Genomic DNA, 20,854 nt, shown 5'->3' with positions numbered 1-20,854 from the left:
CAATAATGATGTATCCCTATTGACAAAATTATGCTTAAAAGCATAGCATGCGTAACAATGCGTGATTTTGGACAGGTGCAAAAGCGTGCATTATTGCGTTAAAAATGTGCATTTTTGCATGCTAAATAGAAGCAATCAAGCAACCAAGTATTTTCTAAAATGCAACCACTGAGTAAACATTTTTCCAAGTCCAAAAATTGATAACATTTATGCAAAAATAACATCTAATCTGATAGCCGATAGGCTGCGAGGTGGCTGAGTGAGTTAAGCGGCCGCACAACGCAGTAACCAGGAATCAATCCAGCACGCTGTGGAAGTTTTTCAATTTTTTGAAAAAATTATCCATTGGAATGTCTTAAAATTCACAATTAATTGGTAGATAGTATTGCCTGTGATTTATGAGCAATTTTTCTGCTAAATTTCCGCACTTTTTGTACATACGTACTTTTAGTTTACTTTTAAGCATGCAATTTTTTGAACAAGTCCAAATTCACGCATGCGTGTGATATGCAAAAAACCATGCATTTCAGCATGTTGTACACATAATTTTTGTTAATATGGATCAGAAAATTGTTGAAAGTTACGCAAAAATTCAGTAAATGAATTGTGAGAGGTGTTTTTTTGTTCTTTTTGAGCATTTCCAGTCTATACTAGGGTAAAATATTGATTATTACAGCTGTTAATGGTAGCCATGGGCCATATCAGTAGGATGCGGCGAAATGTTGACATTGCATCATCAATGTCATCATTACTTTTAAAAGCAGGGCTGTTCACCAATAAACATAAACGGTATTGGTACCCATTATTGGTATTTAGCATTCAGTACCCAAGATGGTATTGGTATTTCGGTATTTTCAATACAGATGTTATTTTAGTATTGGTATTTTGGTATTTTATGAAATTTTTTTTTGGTATCTGGTATTGGTATTGTACCAATATAATACCGAATAAAAAGTGTGTTTTTAGGCCAAAATTGAAGAAATTTTTCTAATTTTTTTTCTAAATTACACTTTTTTTATTTAAACACCTTGATTTGGGAGTTTAAGGTTCATCATTATCACTTACAAGTTTTTCAATATGAGTAATTTATTAGTTATTTTTTATTTATAATTTTATAATCAATCAAAAAATTCAAAATACCACAAAATACCAATACCAAAATATAAATGAAGGGCTAGTTGTGAAAGTCGCCTTAGTAATTTTTTTGTTCACACAACTTTAAACTTTTTTTTCCATATTTCATCAATTTTAAAGGGAAAAATGAGTACCTATTGTAGTGCATTCTGGGATAGTTGAAGATGTTTTTTTAATACACTTGACCATGAAGTTTTTACATTATCACTGAAGCAGGACAACAATGTTTTCATTGATTTGTACAAAAATCACTGCTGACTAAGGCGACTTTCACAATTAGCCCTTCAAATATATCATCAAAAATTATTTTGCTATTGGTATTTTGTAAATCAGTACTTCATCTGTCTAAAAATCGGTATTGGTAAAATGGTATTTGTAAATTTTTTCAAAATTTGCTGGCATTGCCGGTATTGGCATTTCAGTACTTATATTGGTGAACAGCCCTGTTTAAAAGCGCCAAATAGGTAGCTAGATACTGAAAAAGCAAAGAATAAGGAATAGAAACAGCTTAGAGTTGATTTAGTTTCTCTTTTCATGAAAAGTCAGCTGTTTTATGGTCTTTTTATGAATGTTAGACATTTCTGATATCTACTATATATCAATATGAGACTTTCGATATTTTGACAATATCAATATCCCATCACTATCTCTCAGGGATTGCACCACCAAAGGAAAGGAAGGGAGATGGCTGCCAGAGCAGAAAAAACTAAAGCAACACACAACTACCTACACTCCATGTATGGCTACAACAAATTACCAGAGAGCAGACTAAAATCCAGACACAGTTTCCTGAGTACAGTAAATGAATTAAGCGTTCCTGCCAAAGTTGAGCACTGTCAAATCTGGAATACAGCACCAAGAAGCAATAATATGAGCAAATCATTGCCACAGAGCAGCCAACTGCCCAGTTGAGTGAAAATCTGTCCTTAAGCGACATAAAAAAGTGGGCAGGAATTCCGGCACTTTACGCCTATACATATCTGCCCATTAATCAGCGTGAATGTGGTTTTTCTGCCCCTACACATAAAAATCTGCTGTTGCTGTTAGTTCATGAAATTTTTTTTGGCTCAGCCAGGCATCAAACTCAGGTGTCCGGATCAGAGAGCGAGGACTCTCATACCCTAACCATCAGGGCAGATATGATATCAAGTGAATAAATATTTATATACTAAGCTAAAACACATGCGTACTAAGATACCACATTTACTCGCGTTTTTCAGCGAGTACACGAATAAATATGCTACACAACATTCTCATAGCATATTTTGTTGCTGGTTTCTTTCAACGTGCAGAAATACACCACTTAATTTAAAAGCATAGTGGCCTTACGCGACAAAAATACGCTACAAAATATTCTTGTAGTGTTTTTCAGCAGAAATTTTTTTCTGGGATGCAGATAATGTAACAACTGGAAAAGTCGCTTCAAATTACGCCAGTGAATCGGCGTTCAAGTATAAAACGCCAATTAAACTGCTCTTTAAGGTGTTTTAATTGGCAGAAGGGCAGATTTTCACCCAACTGGGTGAAATACAACATCTGGAAAATGCTGAATAGATTGAGAAGTGGAACAACACACTCAAAATCCAACCTATACAGATGGCACTTTTCTGATGACGATCTACATATATGCGAATGCGGTGAGGTACAAAATGATAGGAATCTTTTCAAGTGTTGATTATACGGTGACTTCGACACAGACAAACTGGACCAGACAATTGACGACGAGGGGATGAAGTTCCTCGAATACAAGAGAAAAAAATTGAAACTGTTTAAACCTGTTTTGAGCAGTTCTGGAGCCTCTAGCGGAATACAGAGAAAATAAGAGCTTCTTAAACTGCATTTAATGAAATTTTGTAAAAATTTCTAGTTTCAAGAATCTACTAGAGGCTCCAAAAAATTTTCAAATTGTTGCTGGCCATTCCAAAACTGCTCAAAACGGTTTAAAACCGTTTCCAATCGATTTGTAGGATCAAAAAATAGGGTGTATATCAAATTTCAGATTTCTAGGTGATTTGGTATAAAATTTTGTTTTTTTCCCAATTTTTGACTTGAGTATTTTTATAAATTCCAAAAATCTAAAAATGCACTTAAGCACTTGTAATTTTGGCTGGTGACCAATTTTTGCCTTCTCTATTGATCTAGCTTGGTCCACTTTGAAAAATTTCGTGTGAGCCCTGTGTTGGAAAGCAAAATCTGAGATTTATTCACCTGACCTGTCAATCAAAATGGCCACCATTTTGTAATTAGGAATTTTTTTGGGACAAGTAGGCTTTAAAATATTTCTCAGGATGTCTCCTTTAAGAAAAAGGTTGTCCCAGAGAATCGTTGGGGGAGGGGGTGCAATTATTCCCATTGTTATAGCATGGCGAGTTATCTCATCTCATCAGAGTTGATTCGTATGTACCCGGCGCTGACTCATCGTAAAAAGCGAAAGTTCGAGCAACCGGTCAATCCTACGTTTCACATATCTATCGCATCGTTTGAGTGGAGTAGACACAAGTTAGGCATACCGCACACGTCGGATCCGGCAAAGACGATCGTCGATTACGATTATGACCCGACGACAGGGTTTTTCGGCCGGAAAACACTCTCACGACGAGAAAAATAAATGGTAACAGGCATGTTTACCTATACCCACTTCATAATACATAAATAATACATAAATATCTAGATTTACATACAAAAAATTGCTCGAACGATATCTGTTTGCGCATTTTTCTAGTAGCCTCGAGCCAAGACTTTCACTCGCCGCAAATATTATCAATAAGTAGTTGAGTACCTAGAAAAATAAAAACTCAAAAAAAAACAAAAACATTAACAAGGGTCGTTAAAAAAACACATGTAACTAGGTACCAATTTTAGAAGCGACGGTTACCGAGACCAGCTAATAAAAGCATCTAGACCTGGATCAATAAATAGATCGATCGCATAGGTACATAAAGTGCGATCACGACTGTATTCGAAGAATGCACATTAAAACTAGGCGATTAAGTTAGTAATCCGGCATAGCAGTGGCAATTGGTCTAATTTCAGCTCTATTTTATAGCAGAAACCGTATATTATTTTCGCGAAAAAAACACTAAATTAAAATATCCGCTAAAGGTGCCCATAAGATGACAGTTGTGAGACTTGAGAGAATGGTATGACGAGCAGGGGCAATCCAGACCATCACCTGCTATAAAGTCAATAAAACACGAGATGATGGGTCGGGTCCGCTGTGTAGTTGCCAGGCTGCTTTTTCTTGCAATAAAATCTCATCGACAAGTTGCAAACGACCGCGACGGACATAATGCTCAACTCATTGGTGCGAGCATTACGAGATACGAGTACACAACAAGCTTTCTACAGCTAACTACTCGTATCTCGATCTTATAGTCGCAGCATCATTAACTATAATAGAGTTAGCTAAATACGACTACGACTATGACTGCAGTATACGAGTAAATCAAATCAAATAAATCGACTTATTAAAGAGGTTAATGGTAACGGTCTGGAGCTCGACTCGAATTTACACAAGATAGTATCATCAATGAGCGCCTCGCGGATGCTTAAGCGGATAGGGTACCTCCAAATACTTATATTTTATCTAGAAAGATAATATGGTAGACGGAAAAAAAGCACGCGAATAACACACAGTGCAACAGCTGTATAGGTATTAGAGGTACCGTTACTGTACCATACCATACAGTCATCGTCAATCAACCGACTAAATGTGAATAATAATAATAAAAAAATAGTAAAAGTAGTTTCGACTTATAGAACAACATTATTACAGTCGTGTCGTCGTATAGGGCACATCTAGGAACTTATTCATACATATATGTACAACTGTGATTTAGGTACTTATATTTTACCAATGCAGGCAAGGTACGAGTAGAGGTTCATAGAAATAGATAGTGTGCCTATAGATCAACTATAGCAAAAAACACTCCATTAGATTTTTGAGAATAATGCTTAAAAGTGAAGTAGGTGCCTACCTACCTCCCTATTTCAATTGGTGCAATATTTTTTGGAAAGGACAAATGAGAATCGAAGAAGAAGCAAAACATACTCGTACGCCACCGCCAAAATTTCAAGTACTGAAATTCATTTTCCAATTTTTGAAAAATTTTTCAAAATTCAAATTTGGCTCCAAAAATGTAAAAAAAATCAAAATTTTACCAAACCGACCTAGAAAGCTGAAATTTGGTTCCTACCCTATTTTTGACCTCACGAGTTGATTGGTGATGGTTTCAAACTGTTCTGATGGAGCTCTTTGCGGATATTTTTTCAAAAATCATCACTAGAAAAATTTTTGGATTTGAGCCGGTACAAATGGATTTTGAAAATGGTGGCATTTTTTCCTGTAATTTACATGTTGGCTCAAAAATTTACTTTTTAATAACTAGCTCATCTCCTAGAATTTCGTTACACATGACTTGAATGATCGAAAAGATGCACAATAAATACCAGCCAAAGTCTGACTGAAGTCATACGAACGTCCCAAAATTGACATTTTATCAATGTGGTTGAAGGGAGAGGGGGAGAGGGAGGAAGCTAACTTGAAATGAACCATTTATTCGCAATAGTTCATAAAAAATCGCCATAAAATGGAATTTTTTTCAATTTTTTCAACTTTAAGAAATTCATCAAAAATTCAAAAATGAATTGGAGTATTCAAATTTGAAGGGGGGGGGGGTCAGAGCATGCTTTGTCGGTTTTCGATCCAGCTTGGTTTCCTTCCAACTGGAGGATGCTATAGTGAAGGTCGTCAGTGGCAGTTCTGTGGTAATATCAATAAATTCTGCAGTTTTTCTTTTTGGTTTAATATTTTTAAATTTTGTTTTCTTAAAATATGTTTTAAATTTTTTTTAGATTTTCTTAAAAAGTAAAACCCCCTACGGCCTACATCCGAAACTTTGAATCCTAAAATGAAATTTCTGGATTCTTGGAGAATTTTTGAAAAATTAAAAAATCAAAAAAGCTATTTTAAATAAGATTTCAAACTTTTTTCGAGAAATGTAAATTTTTTTGAGCGAAGTGAACCATGTGAATTTTATCAACTTCAATCAAACAAAAAGGAATTGAAAGAGGACGGACCCCAAAAATACAACAGCCAGTAAAAATTTCAAGTGCTAAAATTCCTTTTTGATTTTTGAGGAATTTTCAAAGATTCAAATTTAGTTCCTTCCTCGTGAACAAATCGAATTGACATAAAAAGGTGACAATTAATTGGTTTCTTACGTATATAATTGACCTCCTCAGTCTATTTATGACGGGTTTAAAAAGTTCTAAAACCTTCAACAGATTTTTAAATTCTCCAGTTTAAAAAAAAAATGCTGTAAATTGCGTGAGAAAGAAATTCAGCATTTACATGGTAAACTTGGACTTACCACTTTTGTGACACCCTTTCAATCGATATGGACCCTATTTTTAAAATCCTTTTGTTTCGTTTCAAATATATTTTTTTTCAATAATCACTGGAGAAAATTTTGGATTTGAACCAGTACAAAAAGATTCTGAAAATATGTCCTTAAATCGATTATGAAGTTCAGAAAGATGGGAAATCCGAGTTTATAAAGTGCTTGATTTTACGTAAGTACTATATTCACCTTATTTATAGCATTTTTTTCAAAACTGAAGAATCCAAAAATTCGCTGGAGGCTCCAGAACGGTTTGAAATCATCTATAATCGACTTGTAAGATTGAAAATTGGGTACAAAGCAAATTTCAGCTGTCTCGGTCACTATGGTAAAATTTTAATTATGTACCTGCATTTTTCAGCCAAATTTGGATTTTTAAAAGTTCGCAATTTTGAGTAAAAATGAAATGCTGCAGAATTATTCAAAAATGGCCTTGTGACCTTTCAAAATAGGTTAAAATTTTGTGAAAAATTCAAATATTTCGATGGAAATGTTTTTGCAGAGCATTTATGAAGAATGAAATACATATATGCCATGGCCATGATTTTCGATGTTATTGAAAGTCCTGTAATGTGACCTATCAAAATGCTCGAAATTTGATGAAAAAAATCAACAACTTCTATCACATTTTTTTTTTTGAGAATTTTTGAAAGATTTTGTGCCGATGATCCCCAAAATTGAGTTGTGGTTTTTGGTATTTCTGAAAGAGTGTCATGCAAACTTTGAAAATAAGTAAACATTTTACAATAAATTCAAATACGTAATAACTTACCTACGAGTATTACAAACAAAAAAAATGTTGAGTCTTTTTGAAAAATTCTGAGCCCGAAATTAAATCACGAGTTTCGGAATTCTTGAAAAAGATGCCATGCTACAATGCTACATAATTAAATAAGTACACGGCTGATAAGAAACGTGATAATTCTTACAATCTACAGCTTACAATACTAATACGAGTAATGTAAATTTGCTCAAAACCAAGTCAATGTTTCTGACAAAATTGACCTAAAGGCCAAAGTTCATCGAATTTTATTTTTGGTGCTTGAAATTGAAACTTGAATGCATGAGAAATGAACAAAGTGACCTTGCAACCTATCAAAATGCATTAAAATTTCACGAGAAATTTCAATTTTTCAACAAATGTATTTTTTTAGCATTTCTGTAGAATTTCGAGCTCAAAATAGAGTCATGATTTTGAGATGATTAAAAAAAAAGTCATGCAATCCAACTAATCGAAATGGGTGGAAATTATGTGATGAATTTGAATACATATTTGAGGCCACTAGAATCAAAAGTCTACTTCTCCACTTTTTTTCGAAAATGAGTTAAGCATGGTTTGGTATACTACAACATGTGCCGCATCCGATGAAAATGACAAAATTTGAATTTTGTGCCAGGAAGTATGGTAAAACAGCATGTAAAGTTAGGGGTTATAGAATCAAAAGTGTACTTTTCTAATGGAGAAGTCAAGTTTTGAAACGAACCTGGCGGAAATCGAATGAAGGACTAGTGTTATGACTTGAAATTAGACTTGAAATTGAATAAATTCATCAAGTGAGGACCCTTCCCCCAAAAAACACCTTTCATTTTTATTAATTTTTTTTACTTTGAAAAAAAAAAAGGAAAATTACCTATTTCAATTTCCAAATGAATGGTCTAAAAATGCAGTATTATTTTAATTTCTCAAAATTTCCAAGCTTTCTTCAACTTTTAGCACCATATTACTAGAAATTTTTTTGATGAAGTAAGTACCCTACAAAGATGTGCAAAGTGTAAGGTTGGAGTCAAAACTTTACTTCTCCAAACTTGAACGGACTCAGGAACTCTTACGGCAACGCGTAGGGTAAAACAAACATGTGGGTCACTATTGTCATGTTGGTACAAAAATATTCGAGTATTAACTCGGTATTTTATGTTACGATGAATGCCAGGGCGGTTTTTGCGTTTTTCTCAAAATGTCCGAAAATGGAGAAGTAGGTAGACTTTTGATTCTATAAGTGGCCTCATTTTTAATTTAATAAAAATACGTTTTGAACATTTCTGGAGAATTTTGAGCTCAAAATGCAGTCATTATTTTTAGATAATAATTGAAAAAAAGTCATGCGATTCAACCTACCGAAATGGGTAGAAATTATTTGAGGGATTTGAATATTTTGAACATTTCTGGAAAATTTTGAGCTCGAAATTGAGTCATGATTTTGAGGTACCTATTGAGAAAGTGTCAGGTGACATATCAAAATGGAGTGAAATTGAATTCATTTCAAATATTTTAATTTTCAACTAGAACATGATAATGAGCGTCTAGTTTGTTTGGGGTAAATGGAGAATCCAACTTTTTTGAGCATTTTTGAAGGATTTTATCATTATAATGGATTAATGGTAAAAACATAATTATTTAACCATCCAAAAGCTTGGTAAGCTCAATTACACTAACACTAGGCAACTATTTTAAACTTTGTTTCGGTGTTTGTGTTCAAAATGGGCTTAATCGATGGTTTAGACCCTAAAACAAAAAACAGTGTGAGTTTTTTGAATAGTTGTTTTTGTGATCAGGAGAGACTGTCAATAAAGTTGCGGAAATGGCCGTTCTTGCCCTACTTCAAGAGTTCGTAGCGACATCCGTATTGTTTTGCGAACAAAACCAAGTTCATTTTCGGATTCTGCGCACTTTTTAAGCAAACTACTTTCCCCGATTTTTGATTTTCGAAGTTTCAAGCGCATAAGACTAATTTTTCTAAATACGAAAAATACAATTTGAACTTCGGGTGGACACAGTTCCGCGCCACGGTTACGTCGTGGAGTAACGCCAGCGTCGCGCGCTCTGAGGTTTTGAAAATATTATGCAAATGAAAATCTTCCTTATGCGCTTGAAACTTCAAAAATCAAAAATCTGGGAAAGTAGTTTACTTAAAAAAGTACGTAGAATCCGAAAATGACCTTGGTTTTTTTCGCAAAACAATACTGATGATATGAAGCTGTAAACTCTTGAAGTAGGGCACAAACGGCCATTTTTGAAACTTTGATCATCTCTCTATTGACCACAAAAACAACTCAAATTGAAAAACTCCACTCTGTTTTTTGTTTTAGGGTCTAAAGTATCGATGAAGCCCATTTTCAACTCGAACACAAATTTGGCGTTGCCTAGTGTTATTCAGCAAATCTGAACATTTTTACATTTTTTAAAATTTATTCTACCTACCTATTTATTCTACACAGAATAAAAATTCATTTTCACTTGACATATTAATTAGTATCTATTTTGCATTTTTTATTCTACACTGACAACCCTGCCAAGTACCACACCATTGAAATTTTAGCTGCCAGTTTTGAGTTTAGCTCCCACAGCAGAATTTGAATTTTTTGATGGTTCTAATCTGAAAATTCTGTACCTTCAAAAATGTCTCCAAAATTACTTACCGTTACAATTCACTAAAAACAGACGAAATTCCAACAACATTTGTCTGAATACCTACATAAAACATCCCAAAAACATGCTAAAAAAATAACATAAATAAAAACATACTGTTAGACTTATTTCAACACTTACGTAAGTATAAATAAACGAATAAATAATTAATGTACATAATACATAAATCACAGCTTGATACTTATAATGAAACGAACGAATAGGCCTATTATTAGATAGGTACTGTATTTTCAAACTAAATACTCGTAATAATAGCGGATGCGGAACTATTTTTCAAGTACCTATACCTAAGCTGTACTAGTTATACGGAAAAAGTATATAGAGAGCTATAAGTTAGGATAACTGATGAAATAAAAACTAATACTTAAAAACTACAATGAAAAACAATTATTAGAGGAGTAAATTCGACACGCATTATTATTGGACGTCAATATAAAGCAAAAAATCGAATTAAAAAAAATAAAAATTTTATGCCGAAACCCGGGATCGAACCAGGGACCTTTAGATCTTCAGTCTAACGCTCTCCCAACTGAGCTATTTCGGCAGATATGAAAACTGCTCGTTATTTCAACTTTCAAGTGGTTTGCCTACCCACTGAACGTCACGGCATTGACCTTGATTTACACTGGTCGCGAATACCTACTACCTTGACTACAGTATACTTACTTAGCAGCTGTTTCTTATCACTACGAACGAGTATTATCACACGTACTTCACACTCATTAATGCGAATATACTAATTGAACATAACCAGCGACGAGAAACAATTAATTATGTTTATCATGACCTATCAAGACCATAATTTACAGACGTGTGTGCATTTAAATCGGCTGAATTTGAATTTTATTTTAGAATTTCACGTACGAGTAATGTATATTTCTTTCTATCAAAAGTGTAACTTTCGAATAATTTCAAACTTGAGACCGAAAATAATCATCTCGTGTTATAGGTCACAAAAAGGGCAAAGGGGCACTATTTTCGTGTTTTTTAGAAATCCCAAAAATTTTTCGACCAAAGCTGAGAAAATTTCGTGAAAGTTTTTTAACTCGAGAAATATCACTAATATCAGGCTACCTATCTAAATTTATATCTCAAGTTTTTACCTACCTATTTCCACAAAAACAAAGCATTCTACGACAAAAATGTTAATGGCATTTGAGGAGGCAAAAAGGGAGGGGGTGGCACTGCAGGGATCGAATCAAAAAAATGAGTTGATATTCGTATTCAGCACGCCTGAAAACCTAATAAAGCATAATGTCACTCAATTTTCTCAATTTTCAGAGAATTTGAGAGGACAGGGGGCGCTGGAGGGGTCCAATCAAAAAAATGAGTCGATATTCATACTGATCGTTCTCAAGAACATTTAAAACGATATGTCACTCAAGGGGTCAATTTTAGAAGAATTTGTTGCAAAAATTGGCAATTTTAGATTTTCAAAAAAATGTTATTTCCAACTCGTGAGAGCCCTCGTTAGCAACCAATATTGGTCGCGTGGCACATCTTTCTTCTTATAATTAAAGAAATTCACACGCCTACAGAACACGATAGGCATCACAGAGGATCCCATCGCATCTTGGTCTTGGCAGCATCACGCTTCACGCAAAATATACCTACGATGGCACGTGGCTGGTCACACCTCTACGCCTACCTCAATCAAGCGAATAACGACTAAAAACACACCATAGATATAGATGTTCATAACTCAGCCATACTCGCATAAGCCACGCAGAGCACGTTAATTAGACGCCACGCCGCACGCTATCTTTTCTCCATCAACTATTATATTATTTATCTAGTTAAAGGTGTTGGGTATATGGAAATGTATGTATAAATGTATCTGTTCTGCATCTTATGTACTCGTAGAAATAGTGGAAAGGTGGGTTTCCTAGGTAAAGGTACCGGTTGGTGAGAATTATCGGTGCGTACAAACGAGTGAAAGTGACGAGAACGAGATGCGACGGCAACATAATAACTGCTCTGCGTGCTATGTCAAATATTAACATACGCACAATTGCCTTCTTCATCTCATCACCAAATCAAATATGTATCTTTAGTTCATTTTTTCTTGGCGTCAGCCCGTCAGGTCAGCTCCTTTGAACAGCAATATTTATGTACGATCGAAATTTTATCAAATTATGGGAGTTGCTGAACTTGGTGCCTTGCCTTGCCTTGCCTATGAGGTATACATATACATATAAATGTGCCACCTTTCAAGTAAAAAATAATAAACGTCAGATACCTAACGACCATAGTTATTCTAATTACTATAGGTAGGTCTAGGTACAACATTGCAAACATTATGCGAATGAACTTGAGCAGATAGCGTAACTATAGCTGAACGTTGAGATGCAGAGCATGGCCAATTGGCCAATTTTGGTCAAATGGCAGATGACCACATTATTCTACTTTAAGAGAACTCATTTGAATTTGAATTAGATACCTAAAGCAACACCTAACTGCCTAGTTCCAGTAACATTTGACCAAGATCCTCCAAAAATCATCTCTGTTTCTGCGACATTTTAAATATTTTTTTCTTTTTTTTTTTTTTGGTTTCAGGTACAATGAAAATGCGTAACTCGCTCCTGCTGGTTGCACTGGTACTTGTTCAGTATGCGACAGCCACATCGATAGCCGAGCAGATCAATCTGCAAGCCACGAATACCAAGCCAATGGTCATCAAACAGCCAATGGTGAGTGAGCAAACCTATAAATTATTATTTATTAGTAATATACCTACCCATCTATAGCCAGAGAGCGAGTTTTTTCTCATCATTCGTAAGAACAGTAAGTTAAACTAAAAGGCAGGGGCAGTTTTGAAGATGGAAAACAATACGAAAAAATAAACTAAGAATTTACTTTTTTTAAAAACCTGGAACAGGGCTCCCGAGAGGAGGGGTTCAAAAGGGAGCAATTTGCAGTGGGCCCGCACTTTCTGGAGGGACCGGCCGGCCCGGCAAAAGAAAAGCCTTGTGATGAAAAAACCCCTGTTTTTTTACTTCTCAAAACACAAATTTTCGAAAGCTTTTGCCCTATCACCATAGCTCGGACTTGTTTTTTTTTTTAATTTTTCTAGATTAAAATTTCTAAAAAAAAGTATCATTCAGCTTGTAAAGTTTTCAAGTGAAAAAAAAAACTTTTCGCATTAAAAGTACCTATAATTTTTATGCCTCTCAAAACACTATTTTTCAAGAGCTTTTTTGCCTTCATTTGGGCCTGTATTATTTTATTTTTCAAAATTAACATCCCAAACAAAAAAAAATATTTAAATTCTAAAAGTTTAAACGCCAAAAAATGAACTCCTTGCATGAAAAAACATCTATTCCCCCTAGTTTCGCTCGGGCCTGTCCTCTTTCTTTCAAAATTAATTGCCTAAAAAAAGATCATGTTTAGGCCTCTCAAAATCAAATTTTCAAAACCTTTCATCTTTGCTTCGCTCAAGCCAATTTGTTTCTTGTTTTAAAATTTAAAAAAATTCACATTTGAACCTCCAAAACCCCAAAACAGAAAATGAAAATTTCTATAAGTCATACCTATGAATAATAATTATAACATCAATTGACGACAAATTTTCAGTCGAACACCTTCCCTCCTCCCTCTCTCAAAAAACCTCATTGACCTTGGGTCCATATTGGCTCTCTACAGTACTGTCCTGGAAGAGAGGACAGGGCTCGTACACAATCATCCCCCCCGCCCAAAAAACAAGATCAAAACGTTTACTTCAATATGCAAAAAAAAAAAAAAAAAAAAAAAAAAACAGGAAGGATATACAAATTGAATTAATGTTTTGGTTTGTAATTTTAAAAGTTGAACTATTTCGAAATCGTCTTGCGAAAAAGCGAAACTTTTGAGCAATACGAGCATTTGGCAACTACCTAAGTGAGAATTTTTGCAATTTCTGAAAAAAAGAAAAATGTTTAAAATTTAGACTTTTACAATTTTAGCAAAAGACATAGAATTTTTGATACCTACCTAATTTTTGGAAAAAAGTGTGACTTTTGAGATTTTTTTTGCAAAGGACGACAATTTTTAACAATTTGGCTAAAAATGGAGAATTTTTGTCAATTATTTTTGCTAAAGCGATACTTTTTGTTAGAGAACGCTAGACTGAACTTTTTGGGGATTACTGACGAATAAAATGATATTTTTTGACAATTTCTATCAAAAAAACGAAACTTTTGGCTGCTTTTTGAGAAAAGGCGAGACTACAGAAAGTTTGCTTAAAAGCAAAAATTTTCGCCAAAAATCAAGAGCTTGGCAACTTGACCAAATAGCAGCAATTTTTAGGAATTTGGCAAGAAAATTAAAGCAAGTCTTTTTGAAGTTTTTTTAAAAAATAAAAAACAATATTTTTCGGTAACTTTTGAAAATTTTTGATAAAAGAGCGAGAGTTATAATTTTGCTACAAAATGAAAATGTTTGTGAATTTTTGGCATTTATAGGTGTACGGAGAATCGAACAAACTAATGAACGATCTCTCCAGACTACTCGAATATTGAATTTCTTCTTTAAATTCGACGAACAAAAACATTACCATAAAATAAAATATTTATTTTACTCGGTCATTGACCTAACGATCAATGAACCAAAACAAAATAGACTTGAGCAAAACGCTCGACAACTTTACAACACGAAGATTAAATCAATATTAACGCGTCGCAGAAACGTACATAACGAATTTAACTTATAACTTACTTAAATAAACGATAGCCAACAGTTTACGCGATTTTACGAAAGAGGATAAAATTCACATAACTCGTAACCAACAATATCTCATTACGCTCTAACAGAATTTTATACTCGCGAAACCGAAATTTATTTTTAAAATAAAAAACTTAAAAGTTATCGATAAATGTCGTTACCGTTAACGTTACGAGACCAATTTTGCCAACAATAGGTAGAAATTTGGTAGGAATTTTTTTACAATTTTTTTAAAAGGATTTGAAATTTTTTGAAAAAATTGAGATGACTTTTGGGCAAGTAGGTTGCTTGTCTTAAGTATCTTAGAATTTAGTCATAAAATGATTCCGGTAGATCATTTCAAGATTTTACAAAATTTTCGAGTCCAACCATTGCCTTTGATCCAGGCTTTTAGGATTGCAAATTTTTAGACAATCCGTCTCCTAAAGACAGAGATGTAGAGTCAAAGTAACGCCAAAAGGCAAAAAAGGATTCTCGACCAGAATATCTGAATACGGCAGACATTTTTGAAAAAGACAAAAACACATAAAAAACAAAACATTTCACAGGCAAAAGTTGGAAACTCAACAACAACCAGTCCAACAAATCGCGTTTTCCAAAAAAAAGTTGCAAACTCAACAACAACCTGCCCAGAAAATCACGTTTTCCAAAAAATAGTTGCAAACTCAACAACAGCCTGCCCAAAAAATCGCGTTTTCCAAAAAAAAATTGTAGGTACCATTTTTCTGTCTATAATTGACAAAAATAGACAGAAATTTTCATTTTTTAGCAAGATTATAAACGTTTGCTCTTTTACCAAACATTTTCAAAAGTTGTCCAAGAATCTCGTTTTTAAATTAGGTACAAAAAACTGCCAAAATACTTGCTTTTCCGACAAAATTGCAAACAAAAATACTTTTTTTACGGAGTTTACCTAATACTTGTGCAAAAAAGCAAATGCTAAGTGAAAACGGACCCATCACAATTGTTTTATTAATAGGAGACTAAAGTTTTCAAAAATGTATTCAGAAAGATGAGTTGTTTTTTTTTTAAAAATTAGTATTTTTGATTGAAAAAAAAAAATGTTGTAGGAATTTGACGAATTTCAGTTGAAAACCTTCATTTCGACTTGAAAATCATCCAGGAAATATTTATTTGAAATTCTCCCTTGACCTAGGCCGTTGGTCGTTCTTGTCAAAATCCAAAACCAGCTTTGGGGTTCTTATTGACCAGTTGAAAATTATTCGTTCATTTCTGAGTCAATTCATGATTAGAAAATATGCAAGTATTTTTTTCCTCTTATAATTTGTCAAAACTTCGAGCTATACCATTCTTGAAACTGGGGGAGAATTTCGAAATACTGTGTTGCCTATTCTTCAACCATTAAGTATCATAAATTTCTATGAGCTTGGAAAACATTTTCTAAATTTTTGGCGATTTTTCTCGATTTCTTTTCAAATGTTAAGAAGCACAAAAAAATTATTCACCCTCCATATTCCCCGAAGTTGAACCTGGGTACAAATACATTATTTTCCAACATGAATTAGGCAAAATAATCACACTTACGTTTCGTTTACAGGTTCCTTTATACCATGAGAGTTTAGAAAACGATCAAGACGACATGGAAGAAGAAGATGCCGCATCATCACCTTCCGAGCTGATCGAAACACACGTACTACCAGATATGCCCGACTCAGCAGGCGCTGGCTTAGGTGAAGGCGGCAGCGCCGTTGATGGTTATGGCGTCGAAAATGTTCAACGTGTTCGAAGACGTCGTCGTCGTCGACGTCGAAAGCGACCAAAGCCCATCACAGAAGCGCCACCAGTCTCGGCCTCGTCTGCAGCCCCAATTGCACCCGAAAAGCCACCTGACAGCCTCGACGCATACTATACTCTACCTCAAGATGAAATACGAAGGAAACCTTTCAAGTATCGCGATGGTGCCGTTGAAGAAAATCCAGATGCTTTGGTACCACCAGAACCAGAAGCGGCAGTCTATGGCGATGGACCCAACAACAGTTACCCTCCTAGAAGAGTAACAAAACGACGACGAAGACCGTTCAAAAGACCAATTGAAGACTACCCATCTTTAGATAATGGCGATGAATCGTGGATAAACCCACAACACAATGCAGACAAGCCTGTTCAAAGTCCACATCCCCAAAATTCAGTCATCAACAACCACAAACCAATCACCATAGCTGTCACAACTACTACTACCACACACCCCACAATCATCACCACCACATCAAAGAAACCAGATTTGCCAAAACCAACAACAACCGTGAATCGCAATAAAGTACAGCCATCTTCATCATCATCATTGCCACCAACGACTTCTTTGCCTCCTTCAAAAGATGACGATTTGCAAACACTGAAAAAAGCTGCAGCTGTTGCCATTCAAGAAGACGTAGACAATTCATTGAAAAGGCGAAAGCGTCCAGCCACCGCACAGAAGACACAACATGAAAATGAAATCAAAGATGCTCCAGACAACCCTTCCAATGACATACAAAATTCTGTGTCACAAAACCAACATCATGGTCACATTGAGGAGAACGTTGTGGTTAGTCTGAAACCAGACCAACACTCAAAATTAGTTCAGAATAGAAAAGAATTATTCAAACCTCGCAGACTTCCGCTGACTTCAGCCATACTTCGAAATGCCAAACTCAGATCCACTGCATTGCCTTCAACAACACCCAAACCTGATACTGCAAATCATGATAGCGATGAAGATGATGATGAAACAATTGTCACAGAAAAATCGCAGACTTATTCAGTAATTTCGACTTCATCTTCCAATGTTTTGACAGTTGTTAAGAGCAATCATGCTCCAGAATCACACGATGACCACTACCATCCAAACACAGAATCCACAACAACCACGTCCAAGTTCAAGCTAGTCAAAGTTAATGAAAACAAAGAGTCACACGACATTAATAAAACTGTAAACGCTGACAATGATTCTGATGAGGCTGAAGATGACTTACCAAGTGGGACTGTGAATTTCCCATTCCCCATAATTTCACATAAGACACTAAAACAGCATGTTCTGCCCAAGGCAGGTCTTGGTGTAGCTAATTCAAACGTGTCTGCATTCTTGTCATCCAATGATGATCGTCTAGCCATCATCTACGTGCCTTGCAATCAAACAGTAGCTGATAACTTACTCAAAACCGGCGCTGCCTATGTTCATAAAGCTGAGGCAGATGATTCTGAAAAAACAGAAAACACCGAAAATACCGAGTCATCAGCATCCAGAAAAATCAGTACAACACGATTACCAAATGGGCTAACATATCCACAAACAGTCAAGTTTTCATCAGAAACAACATCTGTGACTTACTCTCATGAAAATTCCACCAAATCCTCCTCCACCAAGCCCAGCACCACAGTACCATCATCATCTTCACCTGCATCAGTTACAACTGAAAAATCAGATTCTACCAGCACTAGTACCATAGTCAGTGGTACATCACCTTATGTTAGCAGAGAAGCCAAACATTACCAGGACAACATTGCTGCTTCCAAATCTAAATTTGAATCAGCCAAAAATGAGCAAACACCTACATCCTCAATTCGCAAACCATATCCATCACCTGTTATCAATCAAGCCTTTGTGAAGCCATTCGCTGGCTCCAGCAAAGAAATCATAATTTCATACACTAGTACAACAAATTCACCACCATCGCTGTTTTCCTACCACAATATTGATAGCGCTGATGAGCAAATATCATTGCAGCTGAGAAATCATAACAATCATACTGGTGGTCTGCTTCGTAAACCGTTTGATGAGAATTTGCTCCTTAATGGTGCTAGTAGACAGCATCACAATCATCATCAGCAGCAACATCATCAAGTCGAACGTAAAAAATTACCATTGGCTGTGAAATCAGCCATCATAATCAGCGGAGCTATACTGGCATTGGCTGTTTTGGGCTTCTTTGCGCTGTTATTATCTTGTAAAATACGCCAGGCTAAATCTAGAATGAAATGCCACCGGGAGCTTTACCGTAACCAATTTCAAAGCAGTGAATTTCGACAAAGCTCACGAAGTACTAGTCCTGTCATGTCTAAATCCAATTACAATACTAGAAATTTTACCAATAATATGCAGCCTAATCCCGTTGCTCCTAATAGGAATTATTACCTTTGGGAAACTTTGAGAAAAACATTCCAGTATGATTGAACAAATCAATTGAAACGTTGCTGGGGTTTGATTAAGTATACCTATATTGAAATGTGTTTGAATCAACTGTCGCTTTCATTTTGAGTTCGCTATCATTCTTGCACTGAACTGTAACACACATCGATGTGGTGTGGCATGGCATGGCTTATGGTGGTGATTAACATGAGTTCTTTTTTCATTGGTTTTGTAACTATACTTATTCTTTGGAGCCAATGCTGCGTATCTCCTGCCATTTTTTATCCTCCGTATTTTTCTTTGTCACTTTCATTAGTTTTAGTTTACATGTATCTAGAAAGGTAATTATTTATTACAAACGATTTCGACTGTAAATAAGTACCTACCAATTTGATAGGGCTAGGTACATTTTTAATTTACTAACCTAGCAACAGTGTCTATAAAATAGGAGAATTGTCATCTTCATCTTTTATGTCAACCAGTGAAGATGTAAAGTAAAAAATATAGCCTACCAATATTTATGCCAGGCAAGCAGTCCTGTAGTTCTGTACATTCAACAACCCAAATATAGTACCTAGGCTATAGTTCATAACTGTAATTTGTATGTACATAGGTAATGCTTATTCATTTTGCTATCTAACATACGCATTGGCTGTCAATTTCATTTCAATTCAAATTCATATATCACAATCCATTCCTCAGTCAACACATTCATGAGTACCTGGTACACCTACTCAAGGTTCATTTCTCTAAAAACAATTCAGCTTGAATTTTAACATAGGGTATGATAAATCGTGTATTTATTTTGTAAATCATAGTGATATGTAAGCTGTAAAATTTAAATTATTTAAATATACCTACTTGTTAGTTTTGTTATTTCAATGTTACCCAATTAGCAATTGTTTTATCACTGTTTCAGGTTTTAACCCTTCACCACCTGAGAGAAATTTGAATGATAAATTTCAAGAGTTTTCATGAGAGAAGTCGGACTGAGTAGTCAGATTCTCATGTTAGGAAAAAAATTAATTTGGTTGATCACTCATTTTAAAAACTACCTACCTTAAAATTGAAGATTTCTTCAATTTTCTCCATAAGATTACCTTTATGATTATATTCGAGTATAATATTGGTTTCCAAAGTCAAATTTACAGATTCGGTCAGAAACAAAACTAAGTTGAAGAGTGATATTCCAAAACTCGCTTTGTCCATTTTTATCAAAGTTGGGTTTTCAGTGGTACCTAATAGATGAAGTATTAACTCATATTCCTACATCATCAACCTACCAAAATGAGGTGTTAAACTCACCTAAATAGCCAATTCACTAAAAATTAAAAAAAAATAATGTTCCTGACGTGCTTTGTCCATTTTTATTGAAATTTTTTTCAGCAGTATTTTAGTGGATGAAATGTATACCTACACTCCTACATCGTAAATCCACCCAAATAAAGTGCTAAACTCGCCTAAAAAGCCAATTTACCCGTTTAAAGGGAAACTGTTTTTCCTCTCTCCTGAAAAGTTGTGAAAATGGACAAAGCGAGTTTTGGAATATCACTCTTCAGTTGCTTTAAATGGCTCTTTAAATAAAATAAATGAAAAAAGCAAAGTTAATAGAAATTTGCTGTGAAATATTTTTAGATGAAATTTTTCTGTTTTTTTCAATTTTTCTCATGAGACCTACAAGAGAGAAATTTAATTCTCCAAAACATCAAATTTCAATTAAATTTTTCAGCAACTTCGATAGCTTCTAGAATTTTTTTTTCATACCTGACCACAAAATTGGAATAAAAGAGGGTAAAAAAGTCTGAGTTTTCAATTTTGATCAAATTTTATTTTGGAATTTCAATTTTAAAAAAATTATCAACTGTCTAATTAGATTTTTTTGAAAATTCTTGATTATTGAAAATATTTTTGTTTGGTTCTGAATTTTAAAAAATTTCTGGTTTGAACGAAATAATTTTTTTTTACAAGTACGCAGGTACAGGTAGGTAGGTAAAGAGCAACGATTTTGAAAATTAGTTGAAATTTCATTTTTGCACTTGAAGGAGAAATTGACATGGATGTTTTTCA

The 20,854-nt window shown here is 34.6% G+C and overlaps 1 protein-coding gene and 1 non-coding gene across 3 annotated transcripts in view; one reads left to right on the top strand and one right to left on the bottom strand.

The window, feature by feature from the left end:
- LOC135833026 (mucin-2-like) overlaps nucleotides 1–19,663 on the top strand; it is a 36,236-nt gene extending 16,573 nt beyond the window's left edge. For both annotated transcript variants that reach the window (XM_065346632.1, XM_065346638.1), the window contains exons 2-3: nucleotides 12,520–12,653; nucleotides 16,220–19,663. In XM_065346632.1, the coding sequence (XP_065202704.1) occupies nucleotides 12,525–12,653; nucleotides 16,220–18,832 (2,742 nt within the window). In that variant the 5' untranslated portion in view covers nucleotides 12,520–12,524 and the 3' untranslated portion in view covers nucleotides 18,833–19,663. The remainder of the gene's footprint in view (nucleotides 1–12,519; nucleotides 12,654–16,219) is intronic.
- TRNAF-GAA (transfer RNA phenylalanine (anticodon GAA)) lies at nucleotides 10,435–10,507 on the bottom strand. Its single transcript has one exon. It is a non-coding gene; the product is annotated as a tRNA-Phe (tRNA).
- Nucleotides 19,664–20,854: the final 1,191 nt, after the last annotated feature.

Source organism: Planococcus citri, chromosome 1, assembly GCF_950023065.1.
Source record: "Planococcus citri chromosome 1, ihPlaCitr1.1, whole genome shotgun sequence".
Lineage (NCBI taxonomy): Eukaryota > Metazoa > Arthropoda > Insecta > Hemiptera > Pseudococcidae > Planococcus > Planococcus citri.
Note: the sequence above shows the minus strand (reverse complement) of the source record. Positions and strands in the feature narration are given on the sequence as shown.